Raw genomic sequence first — 19,643 nt, forward strand, 5'->3', positions numbered from 1 at the left:
ATTAGAATGGTCTTCCTCATCAGTGCTGGGAATCTAATAGTTCAACAAATCCTTCTTAATGACTATAGTTATTTTGAAGTAAACATTTTGCATTTCAAAATGTAGGATTCTCTTCAGAATTTTATTCCCTGAATCAGTCCACTAGAGTCGCACAAACCAGCCTTTCCTTCAACAAGAAGGGAACCAGAAAGAATAAACAATGCTTGCTGTGGGGAAGGGATTATATTAGTGGCTTCCTTTTTCCCCCATACTGGCAGTAAATACAGTCCAAGTCTTTGCTGCATTTCAGAAGGCTATGTGAAAATACTTCTTTGTAATTACCAAGGAAAGGGGGAAGTTCGACAAGTTTGCTTGGGAATTTTAGATATCACAATGAGGTTTGCAAAATAAGGAGCAAAAGAGCAACAAGAGTTTCCATCTCTTATTTGCTAATTTTCTCCATTAAATAATGGAGCACAAACCAGCCCTTCCTTCAACAAGAAGGGAACCAGAAAGAATAAACAATGCTCGCTGTGGGGAAGGGATTATATTAGTGGCTTCCTTTTTCCCCCATACTGGCAGTAAATACAGTCCAAGTCTTTGCTAGATATCACATACACAAACTGTAGGTTCTAATCTTTTTCTTAATTTGCTGAGATTATTTAGCAGAAAAGCATCAGAAAAATCTCAACCCTTGAGAATGCAATAGATTTCTCTGAAATTTTTAAACACAACTCACCACATGGTAACTGTACCCTTCAAAAATGCCATTGATCATGTTAACAAATAACAATACTTTACCACAGATCCCATGGCTAATTGTTTTGTTCATACTAAATTTGAAAGCGAAGTAATTTAAAGTTAGGCTGTCATTGTTCAAGCAAAAAGCAAAGAAAAAATGAATTTTAAAAATAATTAGTTGAAGGGTTTCCACTACAGACCGTCTGAGTTGAGAAGCATTGATATTACACAGATTGTCAGATCCAGGGAAGAAATAAGAGCTGAAAAGGGTTTTGGACAGTAGTCACTGAAACAAGGGAAGAGGGCTTTAATTAGCACAGTTTGCAGGTGAGGATCTGTGGCTTCAGATTGGAGGCAGAACTTTCTAAGAACAAATGGCTTGATTTGAGAAATGTGGACATTGTATGACTTCTGACACCACCAAATTTTCATTCCAGAATTTTAAACTGCTGTTCCATGAGAAAAGTAGAGCTAGAACTTACAAAGGATGAGAAAGTCAGAGGGTGGCCCCTGCTTTAGATTATTTGTGCCATAGGCACTTTCTAGAAAGGAAATAGAAAATTCCAAACACTCTCGGCCGGTAAGTACTGCAAAGACAACTGTTCTTTTCTGATGTTTAATTTTTTCTCTTAATTATCATTTTTAGTTCCATTTTTAGAGTCTTTGACTCTTAAATAGTGGCTTTTTAGGCCAGCCGATTTGTTCATTGATAAAAGCAAGCAGGCAAGATGAAAGGTATTCACTACATCTTTCAAGAGGCAGTACCTGGATGTTTGGTTCCCAAATGCAATCTTCTCTAATATTCACATTGAAAAATGCCATTTAGAGTATACGTTAGCTTGAAAAAGAGTTCAAAGGGTACAGATGTCCACTTACCATTTTCTTGTTTCTCAGTAATTCTCCTCCTTTCTCAAGAAGAAGAAAATGACAGATGGCAAAAATTATCTTACATGTTCCAGTAGAATGCCTGTTTACCAGAGGAGGTCAGAGCAATCAGTACATCTGGAAAACAAACCAGGAGATGACATGTTAGTTATGCAAATATTTCTCTGGAAAGTAGGAACAAAAGATATAGGAAAAGTCATACATGGGTGCTTTTCTTCTTCACAGCAACCTGAGTGCAGGTTGTAATCCACTGTGGCTTGAGTGTCTAAGTTGCCTTCCACCAGGGGAGAATGATCATAGACATGGTAAATGGAATTAATACAGTAAAGCCAATATAATAAGCACTGATGTTTTGTCTTCTGACAGCATATGAATGTGCAAGCATTAAGTTATAGGAGAAAAGGGGCTAATTTTAGATTTGTTCCTAGCCCTCTCCATGTGAATGGTGTCGCTGTGAGCCCAGCAATGAAGTTCACTGTGTTGTAGCAGACTGCGCAGTTCCTGAGTGTGTCAACCCAGTCTATGAACCAGAACAATGTTGTCCTGTCTGCAAAAATGGTAAGACCACACTGCATTAGCTTTTGAAGAGGGGTTAGCACAAAATACAAATATTTCACTACTGCACACCATTCAATGCAAGAGCCCTCTAAGATCTGCCCATGGCTTTTCAATATGGGCGTGGCGGATGTATATTTTTATCCCATCTTAAAGTGAAAATAAACCTGCAGTGGGTTTATTGTGCAGCTTTCCATCTGGGGAATTAAAGCTGTTGTAAGCTGACTTTGTTGTGATCCCTATTATTTCGTGTTGATTTAAAAGGAGGATATTGGAAAGAACACAGTACCGTCCTTTTGTAGTGACTACATTCCTCTCTTTCGTAGAGCCAATGAAGCAGTTCACCCCATTTTGTCGTGTATGACCCAGGATATAGGGTAGGGTAAATGCCAGGTATTTTGTTTTGAACGTAGGTAAGACCTTAGGTTTAAAGTTAAATATAAAATTCAAGAAATAGTAAATAAAATTAGCATTGCACTTAAATTGAAGCAATAAAGATTAAAAAGTTTAGGGCTTTTATTCTAGGTTTTTATTACAGTAGAACTGTGCCCTCACACTAACTTCTATAGAGGGCAACTTGTTTTATTTACAGCATTATAGGTTCATTTTTGTCCCTCGTGGAATGGAGAGGTTGAGCCAACTATAATATCCTAATCACCCAAAATCAACATGATGCTGCAGAGAAGACAATGCAATGCTATAAACCCAAGACAGTGCGCCGACAGAGCCAATAGTGCACTTTGCCTTGTGACCATGTATTACCGAAAAGGAAAAAATAATTCTTTACTAGGCCACATTCCACAAATGTTGTGTCATTAATATCTGCTTGAAAAAGTGGTTCTAGCCCCTAATTAAGATAAGCTCACTCACTCTCATGCTGAATTCCTATGCCTTTCCTTAAGTTGGCAATGGCCATCTTTCTCTATTATTTTTTGTTCTGAATTTGTAGCTCACCTACTAATCTTTTCCTTTACAGAAGGATAATTAGTAAAAATAAGCATAAAGATATCTTTTACCTTTTATAAAAGATAAAACATCTTTTAAAAGATTTTTAAAGTAGCTCTGGTTGTTTCTGATAATGATTTTTTGTGTTTTGGTATCTTCCAAAGGACTTATTAAAAACCTTTGTGACATTTTCCAGATACAGGTTTTGCTATTTCTGATCACATAAATCCATTAACTTCAATATTAAGTTGCTCATCTGTTGCTTCGCCTTTTCTTCTTATCTCCTTTCTCCAATCTACCTGTCATAGTGACCATCTCTCTCACTTAGCTGAAAGAAATAACACTCCTAAAGTTCTAACTCATCGAAAATAAATATATGCAAAGATATTAAATTTAAGACTTTAAAATTTTAAAGGGACTGAAAAAACTGGAAAAGATACAAGAAAGAACAATACGACGATTTAGTGGTTGAAAAATAGGACCTATCAGGACAGGCAGAAAGAGTTAGCATAATTTGTCCTAGAGAGGAAAAGGCTCAGGTGAGACCAAACTGTCATAAAATATATGAATGGTGAGTCTAAAGTAGAATAGAAAGTGTTATTTTTCATTTTCTCCAAGGATAAAAGGAAGAAAAACTCAACTACCTAATCAATCTTTAAAAATTGGATTGACAGTTCTTGGACTGAAGACTGCATTTTTTTTCTTTTTTTCCCCTAGAAGCAACTGTCTACACAAGTCCTTGAGGCTCTTGCCTTCCCCACGTGGCTCTGGTTAGCTTTGTCTCACTTTTAGCTTTGTCTCACAATTATGGTTATAGTTAAAATTTCTTGTCTAGACACATTCAGCATACTCATAGAATTAGAACATGTAAAGCATATGTTTAAAATATAATTTTTACACGTGCATCTATCACATCCTTCTAGTGACCCTATACTAAAGCCCATAATATACCCAGAACTAATGTCTATGTCATATGCTAAATCAGCCACTACAAACTAGTTACACTTAATTTGATGTCGCCCAAGATTATCCTATTTCTCTCAATCATGTCAAAGTAGAAATTTTTCTCCAAATGAAATCCTCTTTGTACAAAAGTGTATAATGAATAGACTTTACTTGTTCGATCAGTTAATTAATTAGTAACCACTAGTATTTCTGATAAACAGATGCTAAGTACACAAGGTATGTTAAGTTTTCTGATATTTTTTAAATCATGAAGCACTATGAAATGGCCACTTCTTTTCCCTCTTGGTACTTCCAAACAAATTTTCTTTTCTTAAATAAGGGAAATGAATCTGAGTTTAAATTAGTGGAAGGACTGATTGTAATATAACATTATGAGATGTTATCTTTTTGTTATTAAATGCCACTAGTCAGTCACATATGCCCCAAAACTAAAGTATAATCATTGCCAAATAAGAATGTATCAAGAACTACTGAAAACACCTATGACCACCAGTGGTACCAATAATTTTATTGAGAAGACAGACTGAGTCCCAGGTTTTGTTGGCTCTCATTCTAAGCCTAGCCCAGAAAACAGAAACAGATGAATGATATATAGAAGACATGGAGGAAAAATAAATGTTTATTATGACAATATAACTGGAATAACTTAAGTTTCCAGCACATGATTTAAGTCTATCTCATTATATGTGGTTATTAACTATAACCATAATAAATATGCCCATTATAGTGTAAACTATTTTAAATACAGTTGCTATGTCATAGATTTTTAAAAAGCAACGATAAGCTAAAAATACATCCTATGGATTCAAGGTAGATGCAATGAATTTTAACTTATAAACAGTCATAACATTTTCTTCATTTTCTTAAATCTTCATAAATGGTTATTTTGGAGAGCAAGTAATTTCCAGTTTGCATAAATGCTTATTATCTTGGCTGTCAAATACTTTGGTTTTTCATATTAAAAATGATTTTTCTGCCTTCCTGAATTACAACTTGCCAAAAGCACAAGGCATTAAAGTTATAAAACTTTTAAAATATGATTTAAACTTAAAAGATATAAACTTTTGAATGTGATAGAATCCATCACAACTAACCTTATAACTCAACATTCAGCTAACACAGAAATATTTGTTTTGATATTATTTAAGAGCAAGCAAAACAAAGAAGTATAACAATATGTACATAGTTTTTCCGTAAAACTGTTTACCAATGAAAATAAACAATGATCTTTAGAAATAAATATTTTAATATTATAAAGTGCAGGGTAATCTACTCCCTAAACAATGGTACCATGTCTTTATTCTCGATAATATAATTTTAAGAATAAATTTAAGAACATATATTCCAGGAATTTTCTCTAATTGTGTAAAGAAGAGAGTTTTAAATTTTCTTGTCTCAGTGATTACCATAAACAAGATTCTCAATGGTTATCAATGACTATACCCAAACTATAAAATATACAGTAATCTATTCACATTAAGATTAGTTCAGTTCCAAGAACAGTCTATCAATTTAGCCTGAATAAAATAAAAACACTAAGGAAAGATACGAATGACTGGACAGAGTCTACGTAAGACACATAATAGGAGGAAAAAGATGAGAGTAATTTTTTATTTGGTGAGAATTGGGGGGATTGACATAGGAATTTATTGTTTCAAAAATATTATTAAGCATTTGTTTCTCTTTCCTTTACACAGCTCCAAGAACTAGCAATACAAATGCCTTCCTGAAAAATATGACATTTTCAGACTGTTTTTCTTTCCCTGAGATTGTGTTACTTTGACCTATCTTTCAGCCCCAGGCCTTTCCATATGAATTAATGAGCACTCTTCATGGATTTTTGTTTTTATGGTATGAAAAAAATAATTTAGCACAGCATCTATTTAAAGAAAACATTATGGTTTGGAATGTCACAGAAATATTTCAAACATTTGGAAACTGACCATAAATTTGACTAGTAACGTGGCTGTATGTATATATTATGTATATAGCTAAGAATACCTATCATTTATTTTTGTATGTGAATTAATATTAATTTCAAACTCTTGCTCTGCAGCCACTCATTCCATTCTTCAGTTGTTCAGACATCCTAATATTTTTGTCTCAAGTCATTAAGAATCCATATTTATAGAATGCTGAACATCTGCATTAAAAAATAAAATATGTAGTCAGTTATCAAAATATTTGATCATTGGAGCATCCAAATGACAGACTGCATTTTTTACATTTCAATAGCTGGTATGTCAGTGAGTTCTGTGTTTTCACTGGAATACACAGTCAGTCATTATTCAAGGCTCAGAAGGAAATGTTACCCCATGAAAAATTTGAAAAGACAGAACGCTCCCACAAAATCCTGTACACACATCAAGTTTTCTGTTCCTTTCAACTAAAGTTGTCACAAGCCCTGTTCAAATATTTAATTCTATGTCCCTCACTCTCTTCTAGTTTAGTAGTGATGCAAATGAGCAGAAAATAAACTAGGCAAAAGGGCAAATATTAATGAAAAGAAGAGGACAACAGAGGGGATGAGCCATGCACAATAAGAAAGAGAAGGGACTTCACAGGTATCCAATACCTTCTAAAGGTCCTTGGGAGAACATATTTGCCAAATAAAATTGTTAATATCTCTAATACATAAAGAGCTCCTTAAAATAAATAAGAAAGGAAAGTAATTCTACAGGGAAGGAAATGGGCAAAGAGCAAATAAAGGAAATTTACATAAGAAAATGAATTGTCTAATAAATATATGAAAAATATATAATACTTAATCACCAAAAGGATAAGGAGATAGAAATTAAAACAATGGGATATCAATTTTTTATTGATGATAATGTGGGATAGATGGTGCCTCATATCAGCAAAAGTATTGAGAAGAGTTAAGAAACTTGAGTGGAGAAAATGTTATAAACTTTTTAAAAGACACTTTCTTTCAAAATGTCTGTATCCCTGAAACTCAGCAGTTTCACCTTTTATACTTTGTCCCACATTCACGTACAAAATTTTCACCCCATTTTGAGAGTGAAAAGTTGGGAGAAAACCTAGTAATTCTTCACTGGAGTAATTAAATATATAACAGCCTTTTAAAAGACTACTGATATTTTTTACTGCCATGTAAAATAAAGCAAAAACTGTATAGAAGAATACATATCATTTTGTATGTAATATAATGTATACTATATATCTAATGTGTACATTTTATGTTATACAATTTAAAATGAAATATGTATCTTATAATAAAATAAGATTTTTATTTTAAATAAGACACCTTTATTTTTTTTTATTATTTTTATTTTTTTTATTTTTATTTTTATTTTTTTTTGAGACGGAGTCTCACTCTGTCGCCCAGGCTGGAGTGCAGTGGCACAATCTCAGCTCACTGCAACCTCCGCCTCCTGGGTTCAAGTGATTGTCCTGCCTCAGCCTCTCAAGTAGCTGGGATTACAGGTGCCTGCCACCATGCCTGGCTAATTTTTGTATTTTTAGTAGAGACGGGGTTTCACTGTGTTGGCCAGGCTGGTCTTGAACTCCTGACATTGTGATCTGCCCGCCTCGGACTCCCAAAGCGCTGGGATTACAGGCATGAGCCACTGTGCCCGGCCAGTAAGATACCATTTTAAATAGATATCGAATTTGTATGTGTATACGAAAAAAGTTAAGTGGCTACATAATAGAATGTTAATAATGATTCTTTTAGGCAGAAGTGAGAAGGTAGAGAAAACAGCTAAAGTCTTTAAAACATTAAATATTTACAAATTAACAAAAACAATAGATGTGAACAGGTAGTTCACATACAAAATACAAAGTTTCACAAAATACAAAAATTATTATCTCACTAAAAAATCAAATAAGATTATTTTTAAATCCCTTTTTATTTTTGCATGTTGCATTGATAAAGTTCTGAAAGAATACACACCAAATTATTAACAGTAACCCAGTGATCAGAACAGGAAGTAAGAAATGGAAGTAAGAATCTAGAAGCAGGGAACTTTGACATTTTATTTCACAGCCTCTTTATTAAATAATTTTTACAAATATATATTTATAATTTAAAATATTTTATCAAACATTTGAAGAAAAAATAATCCAAATTTTATTGAAATTTTTCTAGAGAAAAGGCAAGAAAAAAGCTTTTTTTAAATGGTATATAATATTGATACAAACCAAAAAGATTGCAAACTAAAAAAATGAAGCTAAAAAGCTACCTTGCTTATGATTATTAATGGGGAAATCTTAAATAAAATACCATTAAAAAATCCTCGATCTAAATCCCTGAGTTCTAGATTTGGCAGAGGAAATGCAGTTCATATATTGTATAATATATTACTAGTGGTCTAGGAAAGCATTCTTCAATCAATTACATGAATATTTCTGCAACAAAATACGTAATGATGACACTAAGGAGACTGAATAAATATAATGAAGAGTCTAATATCATCTCAGGTCAGGGTTTAATCTCACCTGAGGTTTTGTATCCAAGTCATGAAAAGGCCAGGTGTGGTGGCTTTCACCTGTAATCTCAGCACATTGGGAAGCTGGAGCGGGCAGGTCACAAGGTCAGGAATTCGAGACCAGCCTGGCCAGCATGGTGAAATCCTGTATCTACAACAACAACAAAAAAAGCTGTCTGTGGTGCGTGCCTGTAATCCCAGCTACTCAGGAGGCTGAGGCAGAAAAATTGCTTCAACTTGGGAGGCAGAGGTTGCAGTGAGCTGAGATCACGCCCTTGTACTCCAGCCTGGGTGACAGAGCAAGACTCCATCTCAAAACAAAAACATAAACCAAAACAAAAAAAAAACTGGATTTTCAGAGATTGTCAGAAAGGCATTGTATATTTTGTTAGCAAACAGAAGCTAGCAGCGATTAAAATAATTACGCAACCTAACCAAATGGGATTTAGTAGGGGTCTGCAAAGATAGTTCAATATTAGGAACCCTGTTAGTATAATTTGCCTTGTTGGTCAATTGAGGAGAAAGAGCATGTTATTTCTATAAAATAACATTATACATTAATAAGCAAAAAGTAATGACAAATATTATTGATAAAACAAGACTGAAGTGGACAATTTTTACATGATAAAAATATATCTACCTCAGCCTAAAAGGCTGGAGTTATGTTTAGTAGGTAAACACTAAAGACATTCCCGATAGTCAGATATAGACAATGATGTCTACTATCATCTTACATTTCAGATACATAGATAGATGAATACATACATACTAGCTAGTGCAATTAGAAAAGAGAATTCAAGGGAGGAAAATTGGAAAGAAAGAGGTAAAAATGTCACTATTTGCAGATGATATGTGATTGCATTCTTGAAAGCCCCAAGAAAATTGACAAAAACTACTATAAACAAGAGAATTTAGTAAGATAATGGTAAAAAATGAACGTGCAGGTGTCAAAACATTTATATATACACATATACATGTATAAAATAACACATATATGTATTAAAAGAAAATTTTGGCACTAGTGAATGATGCAGAGATATCAATAAAATATAATAGAAAGTTTAACAGTCCTAACTACATATGAAAATTTGGTATGCGATGAAGTTGTACTTCAAATCAATGGGGGAAAGCAGGTTTGTAGAACAAACTGTGCTGGGAAACTGGATAGTTATCAGAAAAAAAATGTAATACCTACTTTATCCCATAATTCTCATATAGAGAGAGCTCTTAGAAATAGATTGTTTTGAAAAGATCAATGACTCTATTTTTTAAATGGGCCAAAAACTTCAAAAGACATTCCAGAGAAAATGAATAAACATTAATTTGGGGGGATACATATTTTACAAAAGCCACAAAGTTTATTAAAACCTATTAAAACCAATAAGGAAACAAACCAGGTTTCTAAATGTAAAAACTCAAATTAGGTTATCTAAGAATAAATTAAATGGAAATTCTATACAATTTTCTATGGGACGTAACTTTTTAAATAAGTTGACAAAATAGACATTTCTTGTAAAAATTTTAAATACATGAAAAAATGCATTTGGGGCATTGGAAAATTCAACATACCAGCTATATTAATATATAAAGATGTAATTTTAACCAATGTGCTATTGGAACAGAAATAAACAGAAGTGACTAGAAAGTAAAAAAGTAACCCATGTGTGTATTACAATTTAGTATACAATTAAGGTGACATCCAAATATCTGATGAAAGAATGTATTTTTCTAGAAAAGTTCATTTTTTAAAAAAGTGAAATTACATTGCTACCTTACCTGTTATATAAAAAGATAAAAATAAATTTAAGTTGGATTAAAATTCTAAATCTAAAAAATAAAATCATAAAGGTAGGTTGAAAATACTGTAAATATTAACTTGTTCTGAGAATAGGGAAGCTCTTCTTAAACACAAAAGCAAATAGTTTCTAAATGTATAGAAATGTATAGAAAAATGTATAAGTAACATATAATTTCATCTGTAAGTTTTTTCATATATTAAAAGAAGATTGCTACCATGTTGAGTAGTTAGGTTAAGAAAAATAAACAAGTAAATATAAATAAGACAGCATCTAATTTAGGAAAGGTAAAATGTAACAAGCATTCTCACACACTACTGGTAAGAGTGTAAATGATATATGGTCTCTGAAGGGCAGTAAAAATGTATGGACCTTTAATGCAGCAATGACACTTTAAAAAATTGATCAAAAATAATGAGATAAGAAATTTAAATGGTGTACATGGATATAGTTGTTATAAAGTTGTTTGATAATAGCAATAACTTGGAAAAACTGAAACCTAAATATTTAAGAATAAAGTGATTGGTTAAAGAAACCACAGTATATCTATATGAACTACTAAGAAAGCATTTTAAGTAATATTATAGAAAAAAATAAAAGCATTTCCCTCACAAATGTTTACAATATTAAACTAATGAGCCAGAAACTATATATGTACATACATATATATATAGTTATAGGTCATATATAGAGAGACCCTATTTTTACTAAAAAGAAAATACATGTATAGGAAAAAAGACTAGAAGGAAATACTTCAGAATATTAGTACTGCTTAACTCTATATGATAACTCTATATGCTAATAATTTTTATTTTCTTCCTTTGACAAGCCTATATTTTCTAAATGTCCTGCAACAAGTACATATTATCCTTGTGATTTAAAATTACTATTAAAAGAGAAAATACAATTTATAACCAGGATGATATAATTATTTCTTTTACTAAAAAAATCAATAGCATGTTCCTTATTAGAAATTATACTATGACTTCTTATTAAAATGTGTACTCTATCAACTAATTAACCAACTAATAATTTCTACCACTTGACTTTTCAACACCTTTAACTATGAGATTCTTTTCAAAGCATTTAGAAAGCCTCATTGACTATTTTATGCATCTATTAGGGAAATTGCTAAAATATTCACTTAAGTATATCCATTTACATTTTTATGAAACTACTTGAAAAAACAGCTTTTTAAATTTGAGAATTGGGTGCAAATTGTCCACCTTAATTTAATATGTTCTCACTTCTGTTTAGGTAGACAATTAGTGATAAGCATAAAAGACATGAAACAAACACACTGAACATGAAACATTTTCTGGCAGCTGCACACATACGTTGGCTGCAGAGCCCCTGAAGCAGTTCATGATGCAAGCATGTCCTATGAAAGGCAGTTTCAAAGTCTGCATCTCTACAACTGAAGGTCAGAATTATCATATTCTTATAAAGTAGATGTCAAAACGGAATAATTACAAATAGCTATTTTAATGAGCCACAAACAATAATTTCCTGTTTCTTTCATAAAGCTTCCTCCAAAATATGAAAGAAAATATTTATGTTTATATTCTCTTAAACCAACAGGATTCCCTCTTAATTCATCAGCAAATTAGATTTTAGAAGTATTATTTTACAATGTTGACACAATAAAAAATTAATGCCACGTTCATTTCCTGCTAATCATATCGCTTCTAGAATTATCAGGGCTACCTGGTCTTCAAGAAAATGCAGAAAGGAAGGCTAACATGCAAAATTTTGAACGTTTTCTGTGTTTCTCACTTAAGATATGGAAAATACTTGGGGACTATTTTTTCCCTATGTAAATGGTTGAAATGTTGAGTCCAGTCCCCCCACAAAACATGCATTTTCTCCCTTGAAAACAGACACATTAGGAAGTTGCACGCACTTCTTCAAGTGGCATGCAGTACTTTAGTGTTCAGTACCCCATTCTGCAGGACGCTTGAGAGACTGATGGAAGGGTGTTGAACACATACATATGGAATTTTTTCATAAACATTCATATAATCTTGGAGATAATAGGACTCAAAAACTAGCTAGGCATACTGTTGAGTGTATCCCTGAAAACTATTCTTTTTTTTTTTTTTTTTTGAGATGGAGTCTCGCTCTGTCGCCCAGGCTGGAGTGCAGTGGCACAATCTCGGCTCACTGCAAGCTCCGCCTCCTGGGTTCACGCCATTCTCCTGCCTCAGCCTCTCCGAGTAGCTGGGACTACAGGCGCCCGCCACCACGCCCGGCTAATTTTTTTTGTATTTTTAGTAGAGACGGGGTTTCACCGTGGTCTCGATCTCCTGACCTCGTGATCCGCCCGCCTCGGCCTCCCAAAGTGCTGGGATTACAAGCGTGAGCCACCGCGCCCGGCCTGAAAACTATTCTTAAACCTCGTTCCTGTCTCATTCTTGAACCTCTCTTCAATTATGGTTTTTATAGAGTATTCCTCTTTTCTAGGATTGTAGACAGACTCTCTAATAAACCACCTCTGTGAAGTGTGCATGGCAGAAAATGGGAAACTGGGATCACCTTGGGAGTTGGATATAGTTTCAGAATTAAATGGGGTGGGGTCTGACTGGGAAGCAAAGGCATTCACTGTTGCCAAGATTCATGAATACCTAGAAATGGTATCTCTCCAGAGAGGTTCAAACCACTGGCTATGAGAGCCTCACTGAAGGTGCAATACAACTCCAATACAACAATACAGGAGTGGTGAGTCTCCAGTCCACAGTGACCTCCAAGCTCTTCTTCACAGAGCCCAGACATCCATATATCTCTCAGAGGTACCCAGAGATCAAGTGGTAACTGCTCACACTGAAGGCACAAATAAAGGTACACAGTCTAGCTTCATCTAAACCTACTCTCTGATGTAGACATGCTAGGAAGTTACATTCACTTCTTCACTTCACATCAGCATTGGGATATAATACCCTAAGCTTTTCAGGGAGTTGGAATCCCAGAGCAAACTGTGCCCTACCACTCCACCACCGTCCCCTGAACTGGTTTTGTGTAACCTTTGTGCAGGCTGACAAAAATAAAAACAAAGCTGTGGTGTGTTCTTCATCCTTAAATTTAAATGCCTTCAAAAGAGTTCAGGCAAGATGAGCCTAGAAGGCCTCTAGGAGGTTATCCCTCTATCTTCCTCAGAATTTTACACATCTGGAACAAGAGACTCTAATGTTCGGATTCCTCAGGCACAAAGCCCCAGATTCCCTCCGTCTAAACCTTCTTGGGCTTTTGCATCTCCACGTCATTGTTGAAGAAGGATGCTGGGTGCTCCTGAAAAGATCCCAACCCCTCCTTTCCCAACAGTCACTGTCTTACCCTCACTGCCTAGCTTAGAAATCTTAGGACTGATCTGATGATGCCCTTTTTCCCTGCTTGTCTCAGACCCCACCAGAAGCCCAGAACCAACCACCAGGGTATCCCTCAAACCCTGGACTGTGATCCCCATATGGTTCTATGAGCTATGAGTTAACAACCCAAATCACCACCGACTAGTCCATTTTGCTGCTTTATTGTTCTCCACCATACCTACTGCCACATAAATAACTACTTCACCTATTGACTTGCTGGTCTCCCCTCCTCAGGACACAAGGGTAAACCACATGAAAGCAAAGATTTCTATCTATTTTGTTCACAGTTGTATTCTTACTATGTACAACACATTGTAGATGCAAATATATATGTTTGTGAATAAATGAATCCACACACACCCATATTGTATCTTCAATATAGCTGTAATTAAATAAGAAGTCTGATTATTTGAGTTATTTTAAATTACCTTTTGAAATGTATTTGTTTTCCATTTCATACAGAACAACTTTCACATAGAGAGTCTAGGATGCTTTGCATGGTGGGAAGGAAGGTGCTTCTCAGAAGATTACTTTTCTAATTAAGTTTGGTTTTGTTTCCCACTAAGATTAGCCTGCACACATTAACTGATAGGAGGCAGAGCCAGATGATCAAGAAAAGACAGACGGATTGCCAGGGGAAACCAGGTCTAGCTTGAACTTTCACTGTTTCATAATCTCACCATGGATACCTAAAGCTCCTGTTTATTAAGAACAGACTTCATGTAATGTGTGGGTCACTTTAGTGCAAAATTAATGTTATACATTACCCAGTATCATTCTCAATGATGTATTTATCAAATTCTAAAGATAAAGTATGTTAATGTCTGCAAAACACCTGAAACATACCAGGGCTTAATAAACAAGAGCCAGTATTACTTAGTAGTTACATTAATTATTATCATTAGACCAGCCATTGAGAAAACACATGAAAAGGGCAGCTGCTCCCTCAGCAGGTACCATCAGCAAACACCCCTTTCCAACCTATTCTCCCAGCACTCATTGCCCTCTGAGTCATCCTACAGGCACCCATCCCAGGTGTCTTCTCCTCTATGGGCCGGGACCCTCCTGCTGTTCCCGTCATCCAAGGTTTGCTCTTCCCCACATTCCAACTAATTGGGGCTGTATTTTATGACTCAGCCATCTGACTAGCCCCAAAATGCTCCACCTTGGGAAAATATATGTAACTAAACTGGTGTGTTTAATACCTGATGTCCCAGCTATTTCCCTCAAATGTTTAGTGGCATTCATTATGAAAATTGTAGAAGGGAAAGGGATTGCGAGTGTGAGAGTATTTTTGAATGAGTGTGGGTACCCAGATATACACTGTGGTAGGCTAGAAGTATTGAGCAGCTTTTCTGTCCATCTCAGATAACATAGCATAGGGGGTTGATTGGACTTTTTAAGAGGTTAGAAAGCCATGAGCTTTCTAACACATCACAAATATGTGATTTGAAACATTTTGGTAAAATCGACAGAATTTAATGTGAAGACAAGAAACAAAGAAAATGTGCCTTGATATCAGAGCAGTGGGAGAAAAAATCGATTGTAGGGGATAATAGTTAATTCTAAATATCACATTATGCGACTTAAAAATAAGTCAGAAATATGGCATAAAACACGAACAAAGGAAACTTGCAACCAATACCACTTTTGACACGTAGTGATTGGGAAATCCTCCAAGAATTGTTGTGGCAGTGGCAGGAAGCCCTTGCAGCAAGACCTCTGATATTTAAATGTAGCTCTGAGCTGCTTCAAATCAATCTATCAGAAATGTTAAACCTCTTTTGAAATATATTTATGGTTGGATGCCCCTCAATTGAGAAAGGGGAAATAGGAAGTTCCTGCATGCATACTTATTTTGCTTACATGTACTTCGTTTGTACAAGGTGATAGAAAAGAGCAGCCATAAATGCTACTGCTTGTCAGGGTGGATAACTAGCCAGCCCCGAGTCGTTCCTTCCTTTTACCCATTACTTTCATATGTTTTGCAGAAAGGTCCCTAAAGCAATATATCTGCCTTCTGGAAAGCTAAGCTCGGTTACTTTACCATGTTGTTAAATAATTACATAGTTGGCAGTGTTGTGTCCAAATTTTGAAAGCCTACTGCTCCAACCTTCTGTGTTAGGGTTTGAAATAGGGGCAAGATGCAGGACACTAGGCACTGATTCATGTGTTTAAGGTATAGGGTTATTGGTGTCTTTGGATTAGATGTGATGACTCCTTTGAGAACGGGGAAAGATGGCAATGACAAGGAACCCAGGAGGGAGTCTGCAGTGAAGAGGAAAGCACCTGAGCCTTTCAAGCCAGAACTCCTGCAGGCTGATGGCAAAATCTTCATTGAATTCTTACACTTACAGTAAGTGCAAGAGTCAGGTCTTAGTTGAGTGAAGTAATCAGCCCCCTATGCAGTGTCATCAGAGAGGGACAGAAAAGCTGTTCAACCCATCACTATGGTGACCCTTCTAGCCTATCACAGTATGTGTCTAGGTACCCACGTGGATTCCAAAATACTCTCACACTCCAATTCCTTTCCCTTCTAAAATTTGCATAATGAATGTTACTAAAAATTTGAGGGAAATAGTTGAAACATCAGGTATTAAACACATCAGTTTAGTTACATATATTTTCCTAATGTGGAGCATTCTTGTGTTAATCATATGACTAAGTCATAAAATATGGACCCAATTAGTTGGAATATGGGGAAGAGCAAACCCTGGATGACAGGGAGACAGCAGGAGAATCCTAACCCAGAGAATAGAAGGCTCCTGGGATAGATGCCTGTAGGATGAGTCAGTGGGCAATGGGTGCTGGGAGAGCGGGATGGAAAGGGGTCTCTGCTGATGACACCTGCTGAGGGGAATAGTTGCCCTTTTCACATGTTTTCTCAATGGCTGCTCTAATGATGATTAATATAACTACTAAGAGTAACACTGGCTCTTGTTTATTAAGCCCTGATATGTTTAGGTGCTTGAAGGCATTAACATATTTAACCTTTACAACAGTCCTATAAAGAGGAAATAATTATAATTACTAATTTGTGGAGGAGGAAGCTGAAGCTGAGCTAAAATAAGTAAATTGCCCTTAGATTGCTGAGATTTGAACCACACTCCATCAAATTTCAAAGCCTGTGTTCTTAATCAGTAGTTCCTAAAGTGTAGTCCCAGACCAGCAGCATCAATATTAGGTATAAGCTAGTTAAAAATGCACATTTCTGAACCCATTCTAGATTTTTACAATCAGAAAATTTGGGACTGGGACCCTCATTCTATGTCTTAACAAGGCCTCCAGAAATTCTGTTGCTCAAAGATCAAGAAACATATACTTCTTTTTAGGTGCTAATATTAAGAAATTCGTTCTAAAAATCCTTCCTAAGGAAGGATAAGTGGGTGGGTGTGGGAGTGGGGGCAGTAAAAGCTGAAATAATTGTCATCCAATGACTACCTGTGAGAATGTTCTACTAAGACAAGAAGAAAGATAAGGCTGGAAAGTAAGGGTCAGACCCCAAAATGCCCAAGAGTCAAAGCAAGGCCACCTGGGTTGGAGAAGATCTATGAATGCTAAATCTCAGTAGGGGCAAAGGCAAGTCCTCCAGGGCCTAGAAGTGGAAATAGGTGGGAGATACCAGGGAGATAGTATTCAGGTTAGGCTGCCAAGAATGGCTATTCCTAAGGCTCATGGCATTTTTTAATAACAAAATCATGAGCATTGAGAGCTAAATTCAACCGATTTTTAAAGGCAGCAAAAGTCACTCAAGAAGGCACAATAATGAAAGGAAAGGTAATGTGAGATGAATAATGGTTGCTAATTCCTTTTTCATTCATCAGAGTCTTCTTTACTGATGTATTACAAAGAAGTGATTGTTTCAAGTAACATTATTTCTGGATATGAGTCATGGCAACTATTAATAAAATTTTATGTCATGATTTTATTTAAAAATTTTCATTTTTAAACAACTCTATTGAGATATAATTAAATGAACTGTACATTTTTAAAATATAATTTCCTGTTTTGACATGTATACCTGTGAAACTATTGTCATAATCAAGATAATACACATAGTCATCACTCCTAAAACTTCCTTCAAGCTCCTTTGTAGTTCTTCCCTCCAGTCCTTCTCTGCCCCATCCCATTCCAGGCAATCTGTTTTGCTTTCAGTCCTTGTATATCAATTTGCATTTCCTAGCACTTTGTATAAATGGACTCATTCAGTATGCACTCTCTTTTGTTTGTTTGTTTTTGGCTTTGTTTGTGTGTGTGTGTGTGTGTGTGTGCATGGCAGGGTCTAGCTGTGTCACCCAGACTGGAGTGCAGTGGCACAGTCACAGCTCACTGCAGCCTCAACCTCCTGGGCTCAGATGATCCTCCCACCTCAGCCTCCCAGTAGCTGGGACTACAGATGCACACCACCACGCCTGGCTAATTTTTTGTAAAGACGGGTTTTTGCCATGTTGCCCAGGCTAGTCTCTACTCTCTTTCATCTAGCTTTTTTCATTCAGCATAATTATTTTGAGATTCATACATGCTGTAGCATGTATCAATAGTTCATTCCTTTTTAACTACTTCATCACATAGCTACACCACAGTATAATTTATCTGTTCACTTGTTGATGGACATTTAGGTTGTTTCTAATTTTTTATTATTACAAATAAAGCTGCTAGAACTAAACAGAAGCCTTTGTATGGATACCTTCTTTTTTGAATATGCCTAGGAGTGGAATCCTAGATCATATGGTAGATGTATATGTAACTTTTTTCTAATGCCAAAGTGCCTCAAAATGGCTATACCATTTCAAATTCCCATAAAAAACGGGACTGCCAGTTCCTCCACCTGCTCACCAATGCTTGGAATTACCAGTCTTGTTTAATTTTAGCTCTTCTAGTAAACATGTATTGTTCTGTCATTGTGGTGTTAAGTTGCATTTTCCTAATGACTAGTGAGGATTAGTGTATTTTCATATGATATGTTTCCACCTGTGTATCTTCTTTGGTGAAATGTCTGTTCAAATCATTTGCTCATTTTTTTATTAGCTTGTTCTTGCGTTTGGAGAATTCTTCATATATTCTGTAGACAAGTCCCTTATGAGACATATGCTTTGCAACTATTTCCCATCAGTCTATGGCATGTCTTTTCATCCTTTTCACAATGTCTTTGGGAGAGCAATATAATTTATCAATATTTTATGAATTGTGCTTTTGATTGTAACCAAGAAATCTTGACCTAACTCTTGGTCAAAAAAATATTTTTCCTTTGTTTTTTTCCTATTAATAGTAGTATTTTAGTTTCAGGTTTTCATTTATGTCCATGATTCATTTTGAGTTAATTTGTGAATATGATGCAAGAAACTGATTGAAGGTTTTTTTTAAATATGCATAACAAGTTGTTTCAGCACCATTTGCCAAGAAAACTACTCCTTCTCCACTGAATTGCATTTGTATCATTGTTAAAAATCAGCTGTCTATGCTTATATACAAATGCAATAATTTCTGAACCCTGTATTCTGTTTTACTAAAGTTGTTTAGCTGTTCTAGGTTGTTTGCTTTTCTATCTGAAGTTTAGAATCAGTTTATCAATTTATATCTCCCCTCATAAAAGTATATTGGAATTTTAATTGGTATTTCATTGACTCTATACACCCACTTGAGGAAAATTAGCATCTTAACAATACTGAGCCTTCCAATTCATGAATATGGTATGTCTCTCCATTTATTTAGTTCTTCCTTAATTTCTCTCAGCACTATTTTGCAGTTTTCAATGTACAGGCCTTTCACATATTTGCTCAGTTTTGTCCCAAAGAATTTTTCTTTTTTTTTTTTTTTTTTGAGATGGAGTCTCACTCTGTTGCCCAGGCTGGAGTGCAGTTGTGCAATCTCATCTCACTACAACCTCCTGCTTCCAGGTTCAAGCACTTCTCCTGTCTCAGCCTCCCAAGTAGCTGAGATTACAGGCATGTGCTGCCACACCCAGC

The 19,643-nt window shown here is 35.3% G+C and overlaps 1 protein-coding gene across 3 annotated transcripts in view; it reads left to right on the forward strand.

Moving 5' to 3' along the window:
• VWC2L (von Willebrand factor C domain containing 2 like) overlaps window positions 1-19,643 on the forward strand; it is a 166,280-nt gene that overhangs the window by 23,440 nt on the left and 123,197 nt on the right. The window contains exons 2-3 of one of the 3 annotated variants that reach the window (XM_063645691.1): window positions 2,034-2,163; window positions 5,769-5,999. The exons of 1 other annotated variant lie outside the window; for it this stretch is intronic. In XM_063645691.1, coding sequence (XP_063501761.1) covers window positions 2,034-2,163; window positions 5,769-5,854 — 216 coding nt within the window. In that variant the 3' untranslated portion in view covers window positions 5,855-5,999. Of the gene's footprint in view, window positions 1-2,033; window positions 2,164-5,768; window positions 6,000-19,643 lie in introns of those variants that run through there. One more of the 3 variants, XM_055290514.2, reaches the window with a different exon arrangement.

Source organism: Symphalangus syndactylus, chromosome 8, assembly GCF_028878055.3.
Source record: "Symphalangus syndactylus isolate Jambi chromosome 8, NHGRI_mSymSyn1-v2.1_pri, whole genome shotgun sequence".
NCBI lineage: Eukaryota > Metazoa > Chordata > Mammalia > Primates > Hylobatidae > Symphalangus > Symphalangus syndactylus.